The sequence below is a fragment of the Cryptomeria japonica genome, chromosome 1, assembly GCF_030272615.1.
Source record: "Cryptomeria japonica chromosome 1, Sugi_1.0, whole genome shotgun sequence".
Lineage (NCBI taxonomy): Eukaryota > Viridiplantae > Streptophyta > Pinopsida > Cupressales > Cupressaceae > Cryptomeria > Cryptomeria japonica.
In genome coordinates, this window is record NC_081405.1 from 238,112,580 (window position 1) to 238,132,068 (window position 19,489).

The 19,489-nt window shown below is 35.9% G+C and overlaps 1 protein-coding gene across 4 annotated transcripts in view; it reads left to right on the forward strand.

The window, feature by feature from the left end:
- LOC131050849 (G-patch domain-containing protein 1) overlaps positions 1-8,199 on the forward strand; it is a 31,453-nt gene extending 23,254 nt beyond the window's left edge. For all 4 annotated transcript variants that reach the window (XM_057985144.2, XM_057985142.2, XM_057985143.2 and 1 more), the window contains 3 exons: positions 7,149-7,472; positions 7,587-7,703; positions 7,834-8,199. In XM_057985144.2, the coding sequence (XP_057841127.1) occupies positions 7,149-7,472; positions 7,587-7,703; positions 7,834-7,896 (504 nt within the window). In that variant the 3' untranslated portion in view covers positions 7,897-8,199. The remainder of the gene's footprint in view (positions 1-7,148; positions 7,473-7,586; positions 7,704-7,833) is intronic.
- Positions 8,200-19,489: the final 11,290 nt, after the last annotated feature.

Consider the following 19,489-nt stretch of genomic DNA (forward strand, 5'->3'; position numbering starts at 1 on the left):
TGTGGGTCTTATCCCCGTAATCATTCCTTGTCCCACCCTTAAATTTATTAAGCCAAGGAAGTAGCAGATTGTAGAGGGGCTTAATTGTTGCCTGTCCCAAGCCCAGTAGCAGTCATATGCCCTACTGGCCTACTGATCTTACATGGACCAGTAGGTGGTCAACATCCTCCTCTACCAATCTCTCTGCCTTCCTGGAATTTTATGTAAATTAGTGAATTTCTTGCAGGATTATTATTATTGTAAGCTTTTACTGTTATATAACTGTGAAACAGGTTTTGTTCAGATTTAGATAAACAACTTATTAACATTTTACCAGTCATTCCACCCATTGTATGATTATGCCAGATCATTAGAGTACGGAAACATCAGACTTATTGTGCCATTTTATGATTTAATTTCATTAGTAATTGTAATGTCCCCTAATAAATTCTAGTTTAAGTTCAACTAGAATATTATATTAATTATCCATTTCATTAATATAAATTAATTAATAATTAAATAAATTATTCAGGTTAATTATTTTGTATTAGTATTTCTTCACTAATATAAACTAATTAATAAGCCAATAAACTATTGTTTATTTTGAAATGGAATAAGTTATCGTGTTGGTTTCCAAACAGTTCCTCACGGAACGGATTTCTTTCTAAATTCACTTTAAATGGAGGCACTGTTGGCAATGAAGGATAGTGGGAAATATCATTAGATTTGATAACTGGAAGAGAGTTCATATTCATCTCTGTAGTTTCCGATAAGAAATACAGAGTATTCCTTTCGTCAATAATAATTGGCCTATTGGGATTTTTTTCTATTGCTATTATATTCATGGCGGGATCGGAACAAAGGAAGTAATGGCACGAGCAGGTTCGGATTGATATAATCCTATCATTCTTCAGGCACAGAGGTATCGTGTTGCTTATTTGCCAATATACAAACCGTCCGGGAGGTATCATGTTGCTTATTTGCCAGTATACAAACACGAAGGTATCATGTTGCTTGTGTCGTGTTTGCTAAAATCACGAGCCATTGCATAGACAGTTCGTAACACGAAGGATTGCAAGTCTGTTCTAACATCATCGAGGGGCTAAGGCATGGCTTGTCTATTTCAACGCAGTAAACTACAAACCCGATATCGGGACTTAATTCATATACTGTGAAAACTGTAGAGAAATTGTCTTGCATCTGTGATTGCTTGCTGTGAATGCTTCAGTGTTTCCGGAAAGAGCCGTTTCAGTGTATTATTTTGAGTCAACACCGAATTGCCAATTTGGCTGTGAACGCTTCAGGTGCACAAATATTAAAATCTTTACCAGTTGCAAACTACATATTCACTTCCTTTCATTTGCAGAATTAGGAACATTATTTGAAATGGTCAATAATTATTTCCCTATTATATCGAACAAGTATAAATTTGCTGCGAATTAAGCAAGAGGAAGGATGCAATTAAAACAGAACTGTGTGATGAAATTTCCAGATATTCAAAGATTCAATATCTTTATGTTTTATTAGCAATCTTTTGCTTGATCTGTGATATTTCTTTTCCCTGCAAATAAATTCAGTTAAGGAATTTTACAGTAATCTATTCATATCAAAACATATCGGGCAACACTATATATAACATTACTCAGATTCATTACTGTTCATTTGTTCATAATGCGGTTGATTGTAACTATTAATACTCTTATGATATTAATCTTAATTAAAATAAATGCACAGCTCTATCGCGTCGTAGTAATAACTGCAGTTTAATGAACTATAAAATTCGAATGGTGGATATTTACGGGTTAAAACCAGAATGCATGAATTTGGCATTGATGCAGATTACCGTTAACATTGTAATCATAAATCTAAATACTGTGTAAGATACAAATCTATTTGAAACGTTAAATAAAATAGTCCAAATTCCCGAGTATGCGACATACCTGGGATGTCGTCTAGCAGTCGAAAAAATCAAAATGATGCCAATTGTATAATCACCCGATGATAGTTTTTTCCTTCCTTTTTTATATTTCCCTGTCCATGTCCCTGACCCGACAAAAATAATCTTTCATAGATCGTGTTGTTAGGATACAACTATTCAGAAAGATGCGAGTCTTCTATAGTCGTGTCTTTGTCTTAGACACCATGGTTAAGTGCTCGATGGTCAAATTATTAATCAATTTATACAGTAAACACTAATTATTATTTAGTTATCAAATTAAAAATAACAATTAATTAATTTAGTATGGCCATCATTAAATTAATTCGATAAGGAATTACTTTGAAAAAAATTGCAATCTGGGAACAAAGAATGTATTACAAAGAATTTGTATTCTGTACATTAGTCATGGGTACATGACACATGGCTTCTTTTCCACCTTGTGACATAGTGTATACACACACGCACGCACTCACACACCCATACATTCATACATGCACACATGTACACACATATACACATACACATACGTATGTACACACACACACACACACACACACATACATAGAGACATACGCGCGCACACACACACACACATACATACATACATACTGTACCCTTGCCATCCCCAAAATGGCCCTCAGACCACTGTCCCTGAAACATGTCTCCTGCCATCACACCATTCATGTCCCTGAAGTGCTGTGGAACATAAAAGAAATCAAAACCTAACCCCTAAAGCAACTCATAATCATAGCTACCAGGTTTGAAAAAAAATGATTCATCTGAGAAGTCAAAAAATATGGAAAGTAAACTTCTGTAGGAATTGAATAGTTCAGATTGAGTCAGAGGAATCTGCTGGTTCAAAAAATACATATCCAGCTGGAGTTGCTTTGAAAATTCAAATTTGGTAAAGAGGCTCACAAGAATGCTTACAACCTTCTGTTCCATGATGAAACAATATTTTGACGACTCTCAGAGAACACTTGTGACTTGAAACACTGGAAATAGAAAAAATAAAAAACCTAACTCCTAAAGAAACTCATAATCATAGCTACCAGGTTTGACAAATTTGATTCATATGAGAAGATAAAATTTGGAAAGAAAACTTTTTTTAGGAATTGAAAAGCCCAGACTCAATCAGAGAAATCTGGCTGGTCCAAAAAATCCATATCCAGCTGGAGTTGCTTTGAAAATTTAAATTTGGTGAAGAGGCTCACAAGTCACAATAATGCTTACAAGTGGCAACCTTCCGTTCCAGAATGAACAATGTTTTGACCACTCTTAAGAGGCACTTTTGCAACTTGTAAAGGTTGTTTTGGAGCTAAAGTTTTGGAGGGATGCATTCTTGACATTGTTGGAGTTGGCCGCTCTCTAAAATCACATTTTTTGAAGCTTCTTGAACAAACTGTAGATGTTCTTTAGTTTGGGGAACTATATTACTATAGATTTCTCTTTTTGTTAGATTTCATATTTTTGGAATTTCTCAGTTCCATTTTGATTTCTTCAATCCTGGCATCAACAATCCATCGCAAGCACCTTGTCCCTTTTACAGTTTTCCAATATAAATTTCTTACCTTGGCAAAAACAAGCTACATGGAGAAACAATGGATTTTCACCTACGGTTATTAGTTTTACGTAGTTGACATGATTCGATGTCTTTGTATAAAGGTAGTGAAAAGCCCAAAGCAATGAATGTATTCACTGTTAACTCACCTCTAGTATCAAATGCTCAAAGGTGCTTTTGTGCTAAGTAGGGCTCCTTGTCATGTGATTTTTACCAATTTAAATTAGGAAAAATACTATAATGACTATTCATTAAGGTCACCTTGAGATGACAAAAACTACATGGGGCAAAACCCACAAAAATAAATCTTAAAAATTAATTATTATATGGGTTGGTGTTTTGTCTGGCTAGTGCAAGCAAAATGAGGGACTTTTTTTTATACCCTGGAACACCCTGACCATTTGTTTTTGTTGCTATTTCTTGTTTCTGGTAGCATAGTCTGGCACTAATCTTGTGATATTGATAGCAGAAGATAATACACCAGTTTTATAAATTTGGGCACTTTCCGTTACTCCAAACATTGCAATCTCAGTTTTCAAGCATTCCACATGTAATTTGTTACTGGGATGTGATGATGTATTGCATTTCTGAGATCCGTGCAGTATGGTAGTTATAGGTACCCTTAAAGCATGAGCAGAAAATTACCATTTTTCTATATGTTGACTAATTACTTTTGTATAGATGGTTCCTACAGTGTTTCCTTAGCTGTGCATTCTAGAGTAGGTCACTTCTATCATTCTTTGGTTGGTTTCCTGAGCGCTCTGACATGCATAATGTCCTTTTTGCTTGGTAGATGTGCACTCCCAAAACGGACGATTTTAGCAACTCTCTTGCACATTAATTCCAAGTTCTCTTCACATTTTTTAACAAAGTATTTAAAATTTTTTGAGGTGTCTGCAAGGAGGTAAGTCATAGCCCAAGTTGAATATTAGTTACTGGAGAGCCTCAATTTAGTTGCGTATATTGCATATGCCATAGATTTTAATTGCTGTAGATTTGAACATGCAGAGAATGAATACGAATGAAAATTAAAGTATAAAACAGCAAAGACAACTATTTTAACACAAATTTTTCTATTCATTCAATCTCTGAAATTGATTACATCATGCCTCAATAAAGAGATCTTTCCTCTGCTCAATACAAATCAGACTTGACACTATTATTACAGAATTACACACTCAACGGCAGGGGATCTCTATATAGAGATAATTGCCCCTAAAGATAGACATTGACTGGATTCTTTCTCCTTCATGCATTTAGCATGCAAGACGCAAACAAATCTAATAATTCATGCAAACTGTCCTAAATCTATGCATTACATAGAAGGGTGATAATGGCATGCAGAACTGGAGTGAATGGTGTGCATGGCAGTGAGGCTCATGCATCACTTCTCAACATACTGCTCCTTAGTGCTGAGACTCACAATTTGATCTTGAAGCTTTGAAAGCTGGATCTTTGCAACTCGATGTGACCTTGTTAGTACAAGATAACTGAATGTGGCAAAATCCAAACCTTTGCAACTCACCGTGCAACATTTGCATCCAAGTGACCATTTTACTTCTTGTAGAACTCAAGTACCCATTTACTCATCTCTCTCTTTCAACATAGATCACAAAGCTTTCTCTTTCTTTCTCTAACATAGAGAAGGCTCATAGTACTTATAATTGCATGACACAAGCAGTCATCAACCACTTGATTCAAATATTCAAACATTGATTTACCACTACGTCTGTTTACGTTCAAACATTTAGGCGTATACAACCTTTTGAACATATTTGTTATCTTTTGTCTACAGCATCATAAACTGCAAAATTTGTAGATTCGGACACATCCTTACCTTCAACTTCACACTCTTTATCTAAAGAAGCATTAGTTATATCACCCATATCGAATGATTCATCAAATGAAGAAAACCAATCACTATTATCTCATGCGACATCACAAGCTAAAGGCTTGGACCTTAGATTCTCATTTTCCTTCCTGCATACTACAAGCAATTGATCTAGTTGTATATTTTGTTCTTTCAACTTTTTAACTTCACCTTTCTAAAAACTTTTCTCCTTTGCAAACGACTTCAATTTTTTTCTAATTTTACATTTCTTATAACATTTTCCAAATTTTTTTCAAGATTCCTAATTTCACATAAATATTCACATCTTTCTTGTCAAATTGTTTTAATTTTCTATCAATGGTGAATTACATTTCTTAATTTCAGTCACTTCTTTCTTCACCTTTTTATCAGTTTTTCCCATTAAAACAAATTAAATTTACCTGATATTGTGGCTTCATTATTTACTTTGACCTCACAGACTTCTTCACCTGATCTGTCGTCTTCAATGTCTTCAAACTTCTTGGATTTACCTGTGACTGTGTCTTTCTTTTCTTGGCAGTGAATTCTTCTCAAACAGCAACTGGCATTGTTTCTTTCTCTAACAATGATGAACTGCGATCTTTCTTTAACAAAAGAGAGATGATAAAAATAAACAGAAAATATTCACCTACCACAGCAATTCTTTGATTCGCGGCTAGACTTCAAATTCTGCAAAAACTGTTGAAAAAACTGCAATCTAATTTCTTGTTACCAATGACTTCCTCTGTTGACTTGGGCAATTTCAATTTTAATTTCCTATGAATCCCTTTTGCATGGCATTTTAAACTGCAGGCACTTTCCTTGGCAGCAACATTCCAACGAATTCTTTTGCTAAAATTGCGTCCACTTCCCTTTGTCTTGTGATAACACCTCACAAAAAATGCTACAGCGATCTGCTTCTTCTTGGCAGTATCTATGATGACTTGGTGACCTCCTTCTAAATGGGGCACTAAGATTTTTCTTTGGTCTTGACAATTCTTGAATGACTTTGACTACAATGACTGCCTCACAAACAATTAAGCAGCAGATCTTTCAAAAAAAACAAACTACTGTTCGTCAATTTTGGGCAGCTGGCTTTGTTTTAGTGGTGTACTTTTCTTTTGCCGAGTCTTTCACGGATTTCTTCTGGAGTTCTAAAATCTGCTGTCTTTTTCTGCAAACTGGTGGCCTTCTTTCACAGTGGGGGTTTCTTCAAACATGCAGTGAACGTGCACCCTTCGTTTACCTGCAAAAAACAACAATCTGCTCTGACCGTTTCATGCCCAAGATCTTTTTCCTCATGCTCTGATGCCAATCATAGATTTGAACTTGCAGAGAATAAATACAAATGAAAATAGAACAGCAAAGACAACTATTTTAACAAACAAATTCTTCTATTCATTCAATCTCTGAAATTTATTATATCCTGCCTCAACAAAGAGGTCTTTCCTTTGCTTAATACAAATTAGGCTTCACACTATTATTACAGACTTCCACACTCAACAGCAGGGGATCTCTATATAGAGATAATTGCCCCTAAAAATAGACATTAACTGGACTGTTTCTCTTTCATGCATTTAGCATGCAAGACTAAAACAAATCTAATAATTCATGCAAACTCACAGTCCTAAAACTATGCATTACATAGGAGGATGGTCATGGAATGCAGAACTGGAGTGAGCAGTGTGCATGGCAGTGAGGCTCATTCAACAGTTGCGATATGCACTTAGTGATAAAATTTTACGTTATCAAAAAGCATCAAATTTTGGTTTGATTTAATTATAGAAAGTTTTGACAATTAAATATGCTCTATCATGCAGGACAAAGCTACAACAGGTAAACGGGGTCTTGGCATTGGTGATCGGCCCAAGAAAATTGCGGGTGCTCATTGGAAAGGACAAAAGGTTTCTTTTGATTCAGATAATGACAAAGAGGGAGGTTCTGCTGATGATAGTGATGTAAAACAGACTGTTGCAAAGAACAATAGTTTAAAGCGTAAAAGGGATGTTGACCTTGCAGAGAATAAAGCAGTTCAGATTCAAAATGCCATATCTGCTAATGAGGATGATGCTAGAAAAGAAACAGAGGTTGTTTCAGGGCCCAAGCTTAAGTTGAAGAGAATATGCAAGCAGCTGCTTCGGGAGGTAAGACACTACACTATGTGTGTATGAATGTTCAAAGCTGATGAAACATATATTCTTGTTGGTTGATAACTTTGTGGTGCAGAATGATTAATACAACATTATCTTTGACTTAAGGCTCCAGGTCAATCAATGAAGATCAAAAACTTGAAGAAGTGTGTTGAGGCCCACTCAAGTTTCTTTTTTTCAGAGTTTTCTTGTAGGCGTGATGCTGTTTCATATTTGACAAGAAAGGTTTGAGATAAGACTTTCACGTCTTTCCTTTTTGTAATATTTCATTTTTTATTGAAAATATGAAGTTTTCCATTTTACTTTCCAAGTCTGGTTGTTGACTATAGTTTAAAATTTAAATGGATTATTGCAGCTCGAGAAAAACTCAAAATTTGTTGTTGATGGGAAAAATGTGTCTCTTTCGAAGTGCAGTTGAGACAATGCACTTCCGTTGCTGGTGGCGTATTTATCCTCAATTCTTTACCATTATGCACGGACGTTTTTGGGATTCCCATTTGTTTCAGTAGAGCTCTCTATTTTTCAACGTGCTATCTGTATAATGTGGGAAGCAATTCTTCCCTAGATTTTGCCATTTGCTTTATAGAATGAATAATTTTGTTTTTAATTATCTTGAAACTAATTAATTTCTGTAGTGCATTAGCCTCTGTGTTTTGTACTCTTGTACCAACATTTTATTTCTAAATGAAATTTGAGAAATAATTTGTCCTGTTTTTTAGAACATCTTGCCCTCTAAATATCAAACAAGAAATTTTGAACAGGTTGAAATTTGTAGTATTTTCATACTTATGGATGAAGATGCAATTTGTCTGTTAAACAAATTACTTATGCAACTTTGAGCTTGGACAACCTATTTGTGAGTAACAGTATACAATCAAATGTAACTACACAAGGGAAAAACATGCAGTTGATGATGTATGGGAGCAACGGCTATGCTGCACAAACTTTATTTTATGTTATAATGCAAGAAGTTATGCAATTTTAATTAATGGGACAATCCACATAATCTTTGCTGGTACACATTTTCCGTCAGGAGAGGTGTATTAATGGTACAGGGCTCAAGGGCTCAGCAAGGTCCTTCAAGATGTAAGAAGGAACATTGTAGGGGTAGCTCAAGGAATGGGATCAATGCTGGATATTGTGGTCATAAGTGGGTTGATGTCGGTCCATTTTATTCTACTTTTATATCACAAAAAATAATTGTTAATGGTGTTAGGCATGTAGGGTGAACTATGTGCATTTGTAAATTTATTACCATATAGAATGGCATAAAATGAATAGCATCACAGATGTTTAGCCGTATTTAAAAAATTACATTTGAAATTAAAGTGGTCATAAATGGGTTGAAGTTGGACCATTGTATTCTAATTTTACATTAAAAAACTAATGTTAATGTAGTGTTATGCATGGAGGGTGAACTATATGCAATTGTAAACAATATTACCATATAAAATGGCATGAAATGAATAGCATCAGATGACTAGCCACATGCAATTATGAGTAGCATAGGAAACTTACAGATGTAGACATTTTTGGCAATGTCCAAATTATGGGCTTTGGTATGGATAAACAATATGCCATCGAAGTACAATGAACAGTTCAGATTTTGACATAAATGGTTATTAAGGGGTTTGATTGTGGATTAAAAGCATCAACAGTATGTTAATGGTTTTTTTTGTTGAGCATATCAGAGTCAAGGTTAGTTTAAGTGTGGTTATTATGGCTTGACATTGCTGTTTTATGATTTTTTTTTGTCAATTTGTAAAATACTCTTTTGTAAAGCAACACAATTTTTAGAGAAGATTATTGATGTCATTTATCAACTACCATTCCTTTCCTAGTGTCAATTTTGGTGGATAGGTAAGTATAGGTTTCGAGAAAACATTGGTTTCAATGAAGCATGCAAAAGATTATTCATGTTGCTGTATTATCATGCTTAATGACAAGGATTACTGTACAAGGGGTTGAGTTTAATTGGTTAAAGCATTGAGTTCTAAATGTGGATTGAGTTCTAAATGTGGAGATAAAATTCAAATCCCAATATGAACTTAATATTGAAATCTAAGTTTTGACATTTGGTATTCCATAGTTCCCCTGCAATGTGGAGGTGGTTTATAAATAAGTGGATTTTCAAGTTGTTATTCTTGGTCTTCCATATATGATTTCTAGTGTGGTGGTTCAACTGGAGTTGATTTTAGTCATTATTGTGCTTTAAGAGCTTGTATTGGTCTCATGTCGATTCTCATATGAATAGAATATCTGTAAATGATTAGCAATATAAAAAATAGCAAGGATTACTTATATCGAAAAATTTGGATTATAGTGTATTAAAAACAAGCTTTATTCAGATTATCCATAAATTGGACCATTCTATAACTTAACTTAAAATGGTGTGCGATTTAGAATAGGTTATTTAGTCATCGTACTAAGTTTGGTCACATTATGTAGCATCAAACTGCGACCATAAGAAGTAAAATGTTTATGAATTTTTCTTGAATCTCCTTAAAGGTTCATACTGCTAGTGTAACCACAAGAAGCTTATGCACAAGATATGAAGGTGGATACATAATGTAGTTGAATATTTAGTTCTCAAATTATTTGTAGTGAGTGCTAAGGTATACATACTCAATCTACTCACTCTACCACGTAGGGTGCATGCCCTACTATTCTAAGTGGTCAACCAATTGCAAGAGCACTAGTATTTTATGGGCATGACCTAGCTTTCTTTAGCGACCCTTTAGAATAGTAGGGCAGTCCTTTGTATTTGCCTAGCACATGCTATGATTAGCTACTCTCATTGGAATAGTTTGATTGGCCATTTTGCTTACTATGGAAGGAACACGCTTGTGATGGGCTTGTGATGGGGTTGGCATATGCATATTTAAAAGCTTGTGTAGCATTTAGGCTTCTCAAATTATTTGAAGCAACTTAAATTTATCATCCATGTATTGTGGGACAAATTTTGGCATCTACTTTGAAAGAAACTTGATCGCATTGACTTGCAAGAACGAGCCATTGCATTAATACTTTCTTCTCATTTTACTTGTGTACTATCTAGATTCCATGAAATAATTAAAATTAATATGTCTGTGCAGTATGATGGTTTATAATCCACTTCAATAAAGTGGCTAATAAGAATTGGGCATTCTTTAATACTCTATATTTTGAAGATTTGGAGGAGTTAGGCATCTAAAGAAATAAATGTTTTGTCAAGATGCACAAAATTTGACCATGCTTTTCAAGGATTTTACATATAGGAGATGATAAGCACTTATTGTAGATTGAGAAGTTCACAAGCTCACCGACATAAGAATTAACATGGTTAGCTAGAACTAGCAATGCCCATTATAAGATACAATAGAAAGATACTGATGACATTGTAATGTCATAATGGATTGATGAGGTCTAGTTTGCTACAAATCACTAGTCAAAGTGCATTATAAAGTTTCAAGATAGCGTGAAGTGTCACCAAGTGAAGGAATTCAAGATCAAAGATTGGGAGTACCATGTAATGCATGACCATAAAGAGAGGTTTGTGGCCCATTCAAAAAGTTATGTAAGAATTAGTGACTTTGAGATGTTAGAGATTATAAATTAGAGCAACTTTATGCATCATACTAAAAGTTGCATGGGAGCATTAAAAGGTCTAATGGCCTAACTAGGAGGTATGAAATCATCACAAATAACCTCAAAAGGCCAGCTAAGCCTAAAATAGTTTTGACCATGCAAAAACAGTGAAAAAAAGAGGGGAAAACAATTTTTTTAAAAAAGCAAAAAATGAGAACAACATGAATAAAAGAATGAGATAAAATAAAGTCAAAACCAAGCACAAACACAAATCAACTACAAGAAAATAAAAATACATGGAAACAAACAAACATAAAAGAAACAAAAAATTCATGAAAATAACATTAAAGAGTAGTGAGGGTTTAAGCACCCTACTTGGTAAAGACATGAGGAAGAAACAAACAAATGCATGATAGACCATTTAACACAAAAAACAATCCACAAACAAACATGAGTAGAAAACACCCCAAACCAAGATGAACTGAAAAATTCAACTCATGTAAAGCATTTATAGAGAGAAGAAATTGTTAGAGCACCAAGGGAATAAAATCACAAAGTAAAGAACATTTAAAAAAAAGGTAAATGTCAAGAAAACCAATTCCCATATGCATCTCAAAATCATCATAAATGTGATGTATAACCATGAATGCAAAGATGAGGGTAGGTTAAGTATATGTCATATCCAGTGTTGGAGTTAGGATGTTATGCACTTGTCTGCCATCATGCTAGCATAATGAGCTTTGGAAGTTTGACAAGGTGAAACATCAACCCAATGTGTGAACCATTGATGAACGAGAAATTAGGGGAGAGGAGCCCAAAGTGGAGCGAGGTCCAATAGTGGGGATGGTAGCTAGGCACAATTAGCCTTTTAGTGGACACAATAAGTGTCATGTCAATACTTATCTCAAAAAGATTTCAGTAAATCTAAAAAAATAACCAATTATGTGATGCCACATCATTGTATCAATAAACATAACTTAGTGCACAACTATGGGTCTTCTTTTTAGGACCATTCTGGACACCTTAGCAAAAAAAGTACATAATGTGGCATCATATTTGACCATGCAAACTTGAAACCATTTTTTTAAGTATGTGACCAGAGAGTTTTTTAGTGGCGAATCTTCGCCAATTGGCGAATTTTGCGTATTTTTTTTGAGGAAATGGCGAATAGTCTGGGGCAACATCATGGTCAAATTGCCCGAAATTTTGGGGTTAATGGTACATTATATTCTGGCTTCACCATTGACCACACACCGTTCGACGTGCATGCCCGTAATATTTGCCTAGAATCACTCGGACCTGGGTATTAGACCACCTTCGTTATTCATAAGCAATAGTAAAATGACCACGTACCCAGGACCTAATTCCCCAATGGTAAATTAAATGTTCATTGCACGTGTCGGCCAAATTTGCCAATATCAATTAAAACATTATAAGCATTCGAGGACCCATTTCGCCTCGCTTAAATTAAATGTTCATTGCACGCTTGCACAATTCGCCAAAAATGCAATCATGGATTGATATAAATACACTCTTTCTTACAATTTGTTCGTGTTTGATTAGTAAATTTGGGAGCTCTCGATTCACATTCCGCAAATTGAGTTGGAACGTTGAAGTTCATTGTAGGGCGGAGGGCCAGAGTTACAATCCTGCAACACAGGCCCAGACATTCCTGATTCCTGATTCAGAGAACTGAGAAGGCATAAAGGTGACTAATCATTTCTTCATACTTGATAGTATTAGTTTTAACTTTAATTCATAGTGAGAGGTCAAGACTCAAGATGTCACAGTCAGACATGGGAGAGACTCCTAAGGGTGGTGAAGGGATTGAGATGTCACACAAGGGCGAGACTGAGACTCCTTAGGGTGGTGAAGGGATTGGGATGTCAGACAAGGGTAAGACTTCCCAGGGCGGTGAAACTAAAGGGATTGGGAGGCCATCAAAACGCCCAAAACTTGAACTTAAAGATACTACCATAAAGTCTTTCTTTGGAATTGGCAAAGTTTTTGGTCCATCAACTTCTGCAGCTGCAGAAGCCATTCACAATAGCTCACCACCACCACAAGGTGGGATTGTCATTGAGTTAAATGCATCAAATGCGGATGACAATACCAATACGACAGAAGATGTTCTAAGGGATACACACAATGAGATAATTCACTCAGATGCAAATGCTAGCACTGAAGATGATGTTGGTAGGAAGAAAAGAAAAAGGAAAGAAAATCTAGGGCGAGAGTGGGAGATGACACAAAGTTTTAAGATTGATTGGGTAGCAAAGTACCCATTCATTGAACCAGTCCCAAACAATGATGAACAACCAACATGATGCAAGTGTAAGATTTGTAGCTAGAAAACTAAAAGAGAGAAGAAGATGCAGCTAAAGCTTGACACCATAGAAAAGCATATTGGTAAGGTTTATGAAAAACAGATCATAGACGGAAAGGAAACACGAGTAGTAAGATGGAAATCAAAGGAAGAATGTCTTCAAGTTAAGTATGCCGCAGAATATGAAGAGAATAACCACAAAATGACATTGATTGGTAATAGTGAATTTGGAAATACAATCAAGACTGGGCTTGAACATGCAACGAAAGATGCAAACCTAGTAAAGACTGTTCAGATGTGTTATTTTTCATATTCTATTGAGAGGGCGTCCTATGAAAGATTTCCCAAAATTTAGTAATTTATTATCTTTTTTGAATGTTCCTCACTATCCTATGTCACATTGGTCAATAAACGCTGGATGGGAAATGGCAAATTGTCTCGCTGAGGTGGAAAAGCAAAATTTACAAGAGAGTGTAAAAGAGTCAAATTTTATTTCATTATCCATAGATGAAGTTACTGTGGTAGATAACACTACTTGGGTTTGTATGCATGTGTATACCATAAAAGAACACGTCCGCTGAGCTCATCTACTTCATGTTCGTAAAATAAGGGACAATTCAACAACAAAAAAATTATATTTGGAAGTTAAGAAAGCTTTGAATGAAATTGCTGGTATGGATGACTTGACAATTGCCAAGAAGTTGGTGTGTGTTGGAGCTGATGGAGCTGCAGTAATGCAAGGTCAAATGAACGGTCTTTGCGCAAGATTACAAACTAGTATTGCACCATACATGGTTGGCATTCACTACATGAACCATCAAATGAATTTAGCATATATAATTGTAAGCAATTTCCGTACAGTGTCAAAAGTTGAAGATCTGGTCCACGAGCTCCACTCATACTTCTGCCGAAGTCCTAAACGTTTTGCAAAATTTCAGATTTTTGCTGAGGGAGTAACAACAAGAAACAAGTTTCTCAGGGATGTTGAGACCAGATGGATCTCCTTGCATGGACCAGCATAACGAGTTCTAACAGAATATCAATCCTTGATCAGACTAATGTATGAGCAATGCCTCATAGTAGACAAAGCTCCTGATCTCTTACACAAGTTAAGCGATATAGAGACTCTGTTAACTTTAGCTAGTCTTCAATGGATGACCCTCCCGCGTCCCAGATTGCTGCTGGATCTTCTGCTGTCCCTGCCTCTCTGGATGTTGGTTCTGTTCCTCCTGATGATGGGAGGTCCTCTATTATGGATCCATCCTCTTGGCAAAAGGCTACTGCTAGGGTTGAGGAGGGATGGATTACTGTTAAAAGTAAAAAATCTAAATTGTCCCAGTCCTCTTTTGATATGACCCTTCGATCCCACAAGGGTAGGACAAATTCTTGATCCTTCCTGGTTGGGTTAGGGCTGTTGGTTTTTTGCAGCCTGTTGGTTTTTGGTGGGGGTATTTGTTGTTCCCCTTCTTTTGATTGGCTGTGTCGAGTCTCTATTATGTTTCATTTCTTTGAGTGGGCTTTCAAGTTTATCTTTCGGTTTGGGTTACAGGTCCTTCTAAAACCTGTCTTGTAAAGGGTTTCTGGTCCCTTAAAAACTTGTTTTTCCTTAATCAAAAACTTTAGCTAGTCTTCTCCCCATGCTGGATTCAATGAACAAACTTGTTAAGAAAGCCCAAGACAAAACTATGTATATCAATGAGTATAGCACTCTACGTAAAATAACATGCTTGAGCCTGGATGGTCTATATTCAGATCTAACAGGGCGAAGCCCAAATTTTTTTAAGTGGCAGATAATTACAGATTTGAATCATACTGATTTTTTTTTACATTTCAATACAAAAAATAAGTTATGTGTCTTTGTAAAAGGATTTCACATACCAATGCACCAATCTAAGACGGGCAAGCGAGGCAGAGCACTACTAGTTAAAAAGGAAGATTTTGACAGGATTGTTAAATCTGTTAGTGATAATTTGAAGTCTATTGCATATGAACTTTCAACTTAGATTCATGAAAGATTCCCTCGAGAAGAAATACTTGAAGCCATGGGTTGTGTGTATCCTCAATTTTGGCATTCAATTGGAGATAATCCAAATGACGCAAAGATGTTTCATAAAAAACTAGAGGAATTGATATTGACATTTTCAAAAGATGCATATTGCAATGGACAACCAATAGAAGAAATTTTAAATTTAGATCATCTTAAAAAACAATGTAAACACTTTGCATTGCTTATGAAACAACAATTGGTTAAGTTGGAGAATCTATTTGAACCTGGATCAATCACAAGGCTTTGGAAAATGATAGATCAAAGTGATGCATTGCACATTGCAATACCAGAATATTTGAAACTTGCTGATTTATGTCAAACAATGATATTGGGGTCGGTGAAAGATGAGAGAGTTTTTAGTGCATTAGGGGTTTTGAAATCAAAGATCATAAACAAATTAGACAAAAAATTGGAAACTTGCTTGAGGTTGTTTGTAACTCATATAATGTTAGAGATTTTCCATATGATAGGGCACTGGCAATCTGGAATTCTATGCATGAAAGACGAGGGTTGTGCAACACTTTAAAAGCTGATGGTGCTGGTGCTGGTGCTAGTGCTAGTGCTGAGACAAATGATGGATCGCAGACTCAGAGTCAGCATGAAGATGAATAAATTTTTGAATACCCAACTCAGAATGAAGATGAACCTGTTAGTACTAGTCAGTTTCCGGATCTTAAGTCCATTTGGGATATAGAAGCCTCGAACTGAGTCACTGAAGTGAATTAGCAGTCAGTTTATAGGTATTTATAATTATACTACAGTTCTTGAGTCATATTACAATTTCAATTTGCAATACTATAGTTGTCATTGATGATTTTTGATATTGTATTCCTTGAATTTGTCAATTAGAACAGATACTTATTTCATATTTTTAATTGTGAATTTGAATTATTAGTAAACAATTAGAATTTATTTTCTGAATTATTAGTAAACAATTGAATTATTAGTAAATTGGTTCCACATTATGTTGAACATGAAATGCAACAATTTGTGTCACAAGATCCATAAAATTATTCATATTGCATAACTGTTAGAACCTTTCTACTGTTCTACATTAAATGCTTAACATGATGTTCATGGTGATTAGGGTTTTGTGTTTGTTTTTTTTGTCTTAGTTGGCTAGTAAACCGAAGTTGTCATGCGTTGAAAATCTGAGTTGTCCTCTCTTTATTTGTCCATGTCAATGTCAAGTGTGGTCAAATGGTTGGTCAGACAATGAGACATGTTTAATGTTTCATCTCTAACTCGCAGATAAATTTCATGTTTAACAATTTAAGTGGCGAGTTAGCGAGTGTTGGTTTGGGTTTAAATCACGAGGTCTCTAGTTTTTTGAGTGTTAGCATTTTATGTTAGCGAGCTGGAGATTGTTAATGAAATTGCTTTGGTCGCGAGGTCTCGAATTGGTTTGATGCCATGCATTATAGCCATGAGAGTTAGCGAGTAAGTCATTAATGGTCTGTGTGCCACTGCTCACGCCTGTTTATGATGGTAATTAACATAAAACATCGATTTTTGTTGGTACTCGCTGGGTCGCTGCGGTCAAGAGATAACAAGTTTTGAGATTTTATGGTTATCGCTAGCTTGCAAGTCCTTTATCATCAAGTCAGTTTAAGTCGCGAGCTTGCGAGTACTGGGAGATTTTAGTTGTCGCTACCACAAAAGATGTTTTGCACTTGACCATTTCATGTTGCGAGGTTGCAACTGGGTGTGATTTTATTTATTGCTAGGTCGCAAGGTGTTCGCAGTTAAGTCATTTTAATTTGCGATCATGCGATGTGGTTGGTATCGCAGCTTAGTTGGTTTTGTTGCTTGCTCGTAGGTTTTGAAGTTGTTTAGCATTTTAAGTTGCGATCTGGTGACATGTAAGTTTTGGTCTGATTTTATGGTCATCGCATGCTCGCGGGTTTGTAAGTCTTAAGTCAAAAAGTGTTGCATGCGATGGCGGTTAAGTGTCTTGTTGTCGCGGAATCGCAAGGGTTTAAGTCAAGTTAAGTTTTGAGTTGCGATGAAATAAGTTGTTTTGTTAGATTTGCAGTGGTTGCCAGCTCATAGGTAAAGAAAGAATATTACAAATGTTTTTGTGAGGTTGCGACTGAAGGGCTTGATGAAGATCAACGACCATCGCTCACTTGCAAGATTATTTGAGGATTCATAAAAGGGGTTGCGAGCTTGCGATTAAGAGGATTTGGTAGCATTGTCGCTAACTCACCGATTACTTTCCAAATTGTTATAACCGGTTGCGAGTGTGTAGTTAAAGATGGGGATTAGCACGTGGACTTGTTTGCCGGGTTCTGTAAATTTTTTGAATGGAAATCGCCAATCAAATAGAATGGCATGAATTCAAATTTCGTTCGAGTACTTCAACTTTGAATTAATGCCACAGTAGCTAGTTCATGCAAGTGTGGCAATTACTGAGACTTGAGAGAAGTGACGACCCCCAAATACCATAAATTGCATGATCGAGCCGAGATTTTATATAATTGAATTAATGCATTCTATCTTCAAGGTAATTCGGTGAATTGAGCTTTGCAACAATGTTGGAGAATTCAGAGTGTTGGGTGTGGGAAAATTTCAGAAAATTGGTTAAGTTTTTCTCCTGCAACTAAAATGAGCAAGGCAACAAGTGGAACTGGAGGTTCCAAGCCCAAGGCCATGACAAGTGGAGGAACTGGAGGTTTCAAGCCCAAGGCCACTGAGGAAAAGATGGTTAAGAAATACAAAGAAGAATTTGTAGATTTGCTGCTAGGCACTTCCGTTGCTTTGAATACAAATGATTTGGCATGGAAAGATTTATGGAGCCAATGCAGAAACCCGACCACGCTTAATATGACTGGTTCTGCTCTATTTCATTTTTTCTGGAATGATAGGGTTAAGGGTGTCCCGATGTCAAACCCTTGGGATTTAAATATGGCAAAGTTAATTGTGCCAAATGTGTATGTTGATGTGGATTTGATCAAAGAGTTGGCCAAATGCTATTGCCCAGTATCTAGGGTAATCAGAAGAAAGAACCAGTCTTCCCTAGTTTCAATTAATAGAGCTAGCTTTGTTGAAGCTTTCCAGATTACTGGTGCTGCATGCACGGATATAGATTTGGAGCGGGTTGCAGAGGATTATGACAAATACAAAGGTGTTATCAAGAAGCATGCAATGCCCAGATACATGTCTAGGGTGAATAGGAAACCGATTATAATTCCAGATAGTATCGAACCACCATTTGACATCACACCTTTCCACAATTATATGCATTGTACAATCTATGGATTATGCAGAGTGTTGGGTTTTGATGGAGATTCAACAATGTCAGCTGAATTACAGATGATGGCTATGGACATTCAACACCCAGATGTTAACAAAGATTATGACTATGTGGGCTATGCGGTTGAACACATTCATAATGCTCTAGTTGAAATTCAAAGTGGTGCACCCAATCCTACATTCAAGCATTATTCATTGCTGATGCATTTAATATTGTTCTATAATGTTGAGTTCATGGATAAAGAATTGGATATTTTCAAAGAAGAATTGGGTGTCTTAATGCCAATACAAAGATGGACCCAGGTTTGCGACAGTAGTTCTCCCCATTCTTCTTTCCTTTTCTTTGAAAATTGGATTGTTTTGCCAATTATGGAAATGCTAGGAATGAATAGGGAACGATTGTCAATTAATGTTAGGAGAGTTTTGAGACCTTACCAGTATGTTCCAAACTGGTCTATTTCACATAACTGGGGGGAGTTTTTCTTTTTTGATAACTTTACTATGATCAGAGTCTATGGGTGTCCTCAACCTCCCCATATCTTACCAAAATTTATTCCAATTAGGATTGCTTTTATGGAGTTTATTTGGCAATTGACCCTAGTTGAAAAAGAATACCTTGACAAACACATGAAGGGTTCTCTTCTTCCTAGGCTTAGGGCTGTGTCTGATTTTACCATTGGTAGGAGTTCCTTTGATGAAGTAAACAATTTCCTTAAACAATATAGGTTGGTTAATGCTGTGTCTAGATTCTATGATCCTGAACAATTTATTAAACGTGCATTGCCAAAAATGACACCTTGGGCCACAATAAAGGAC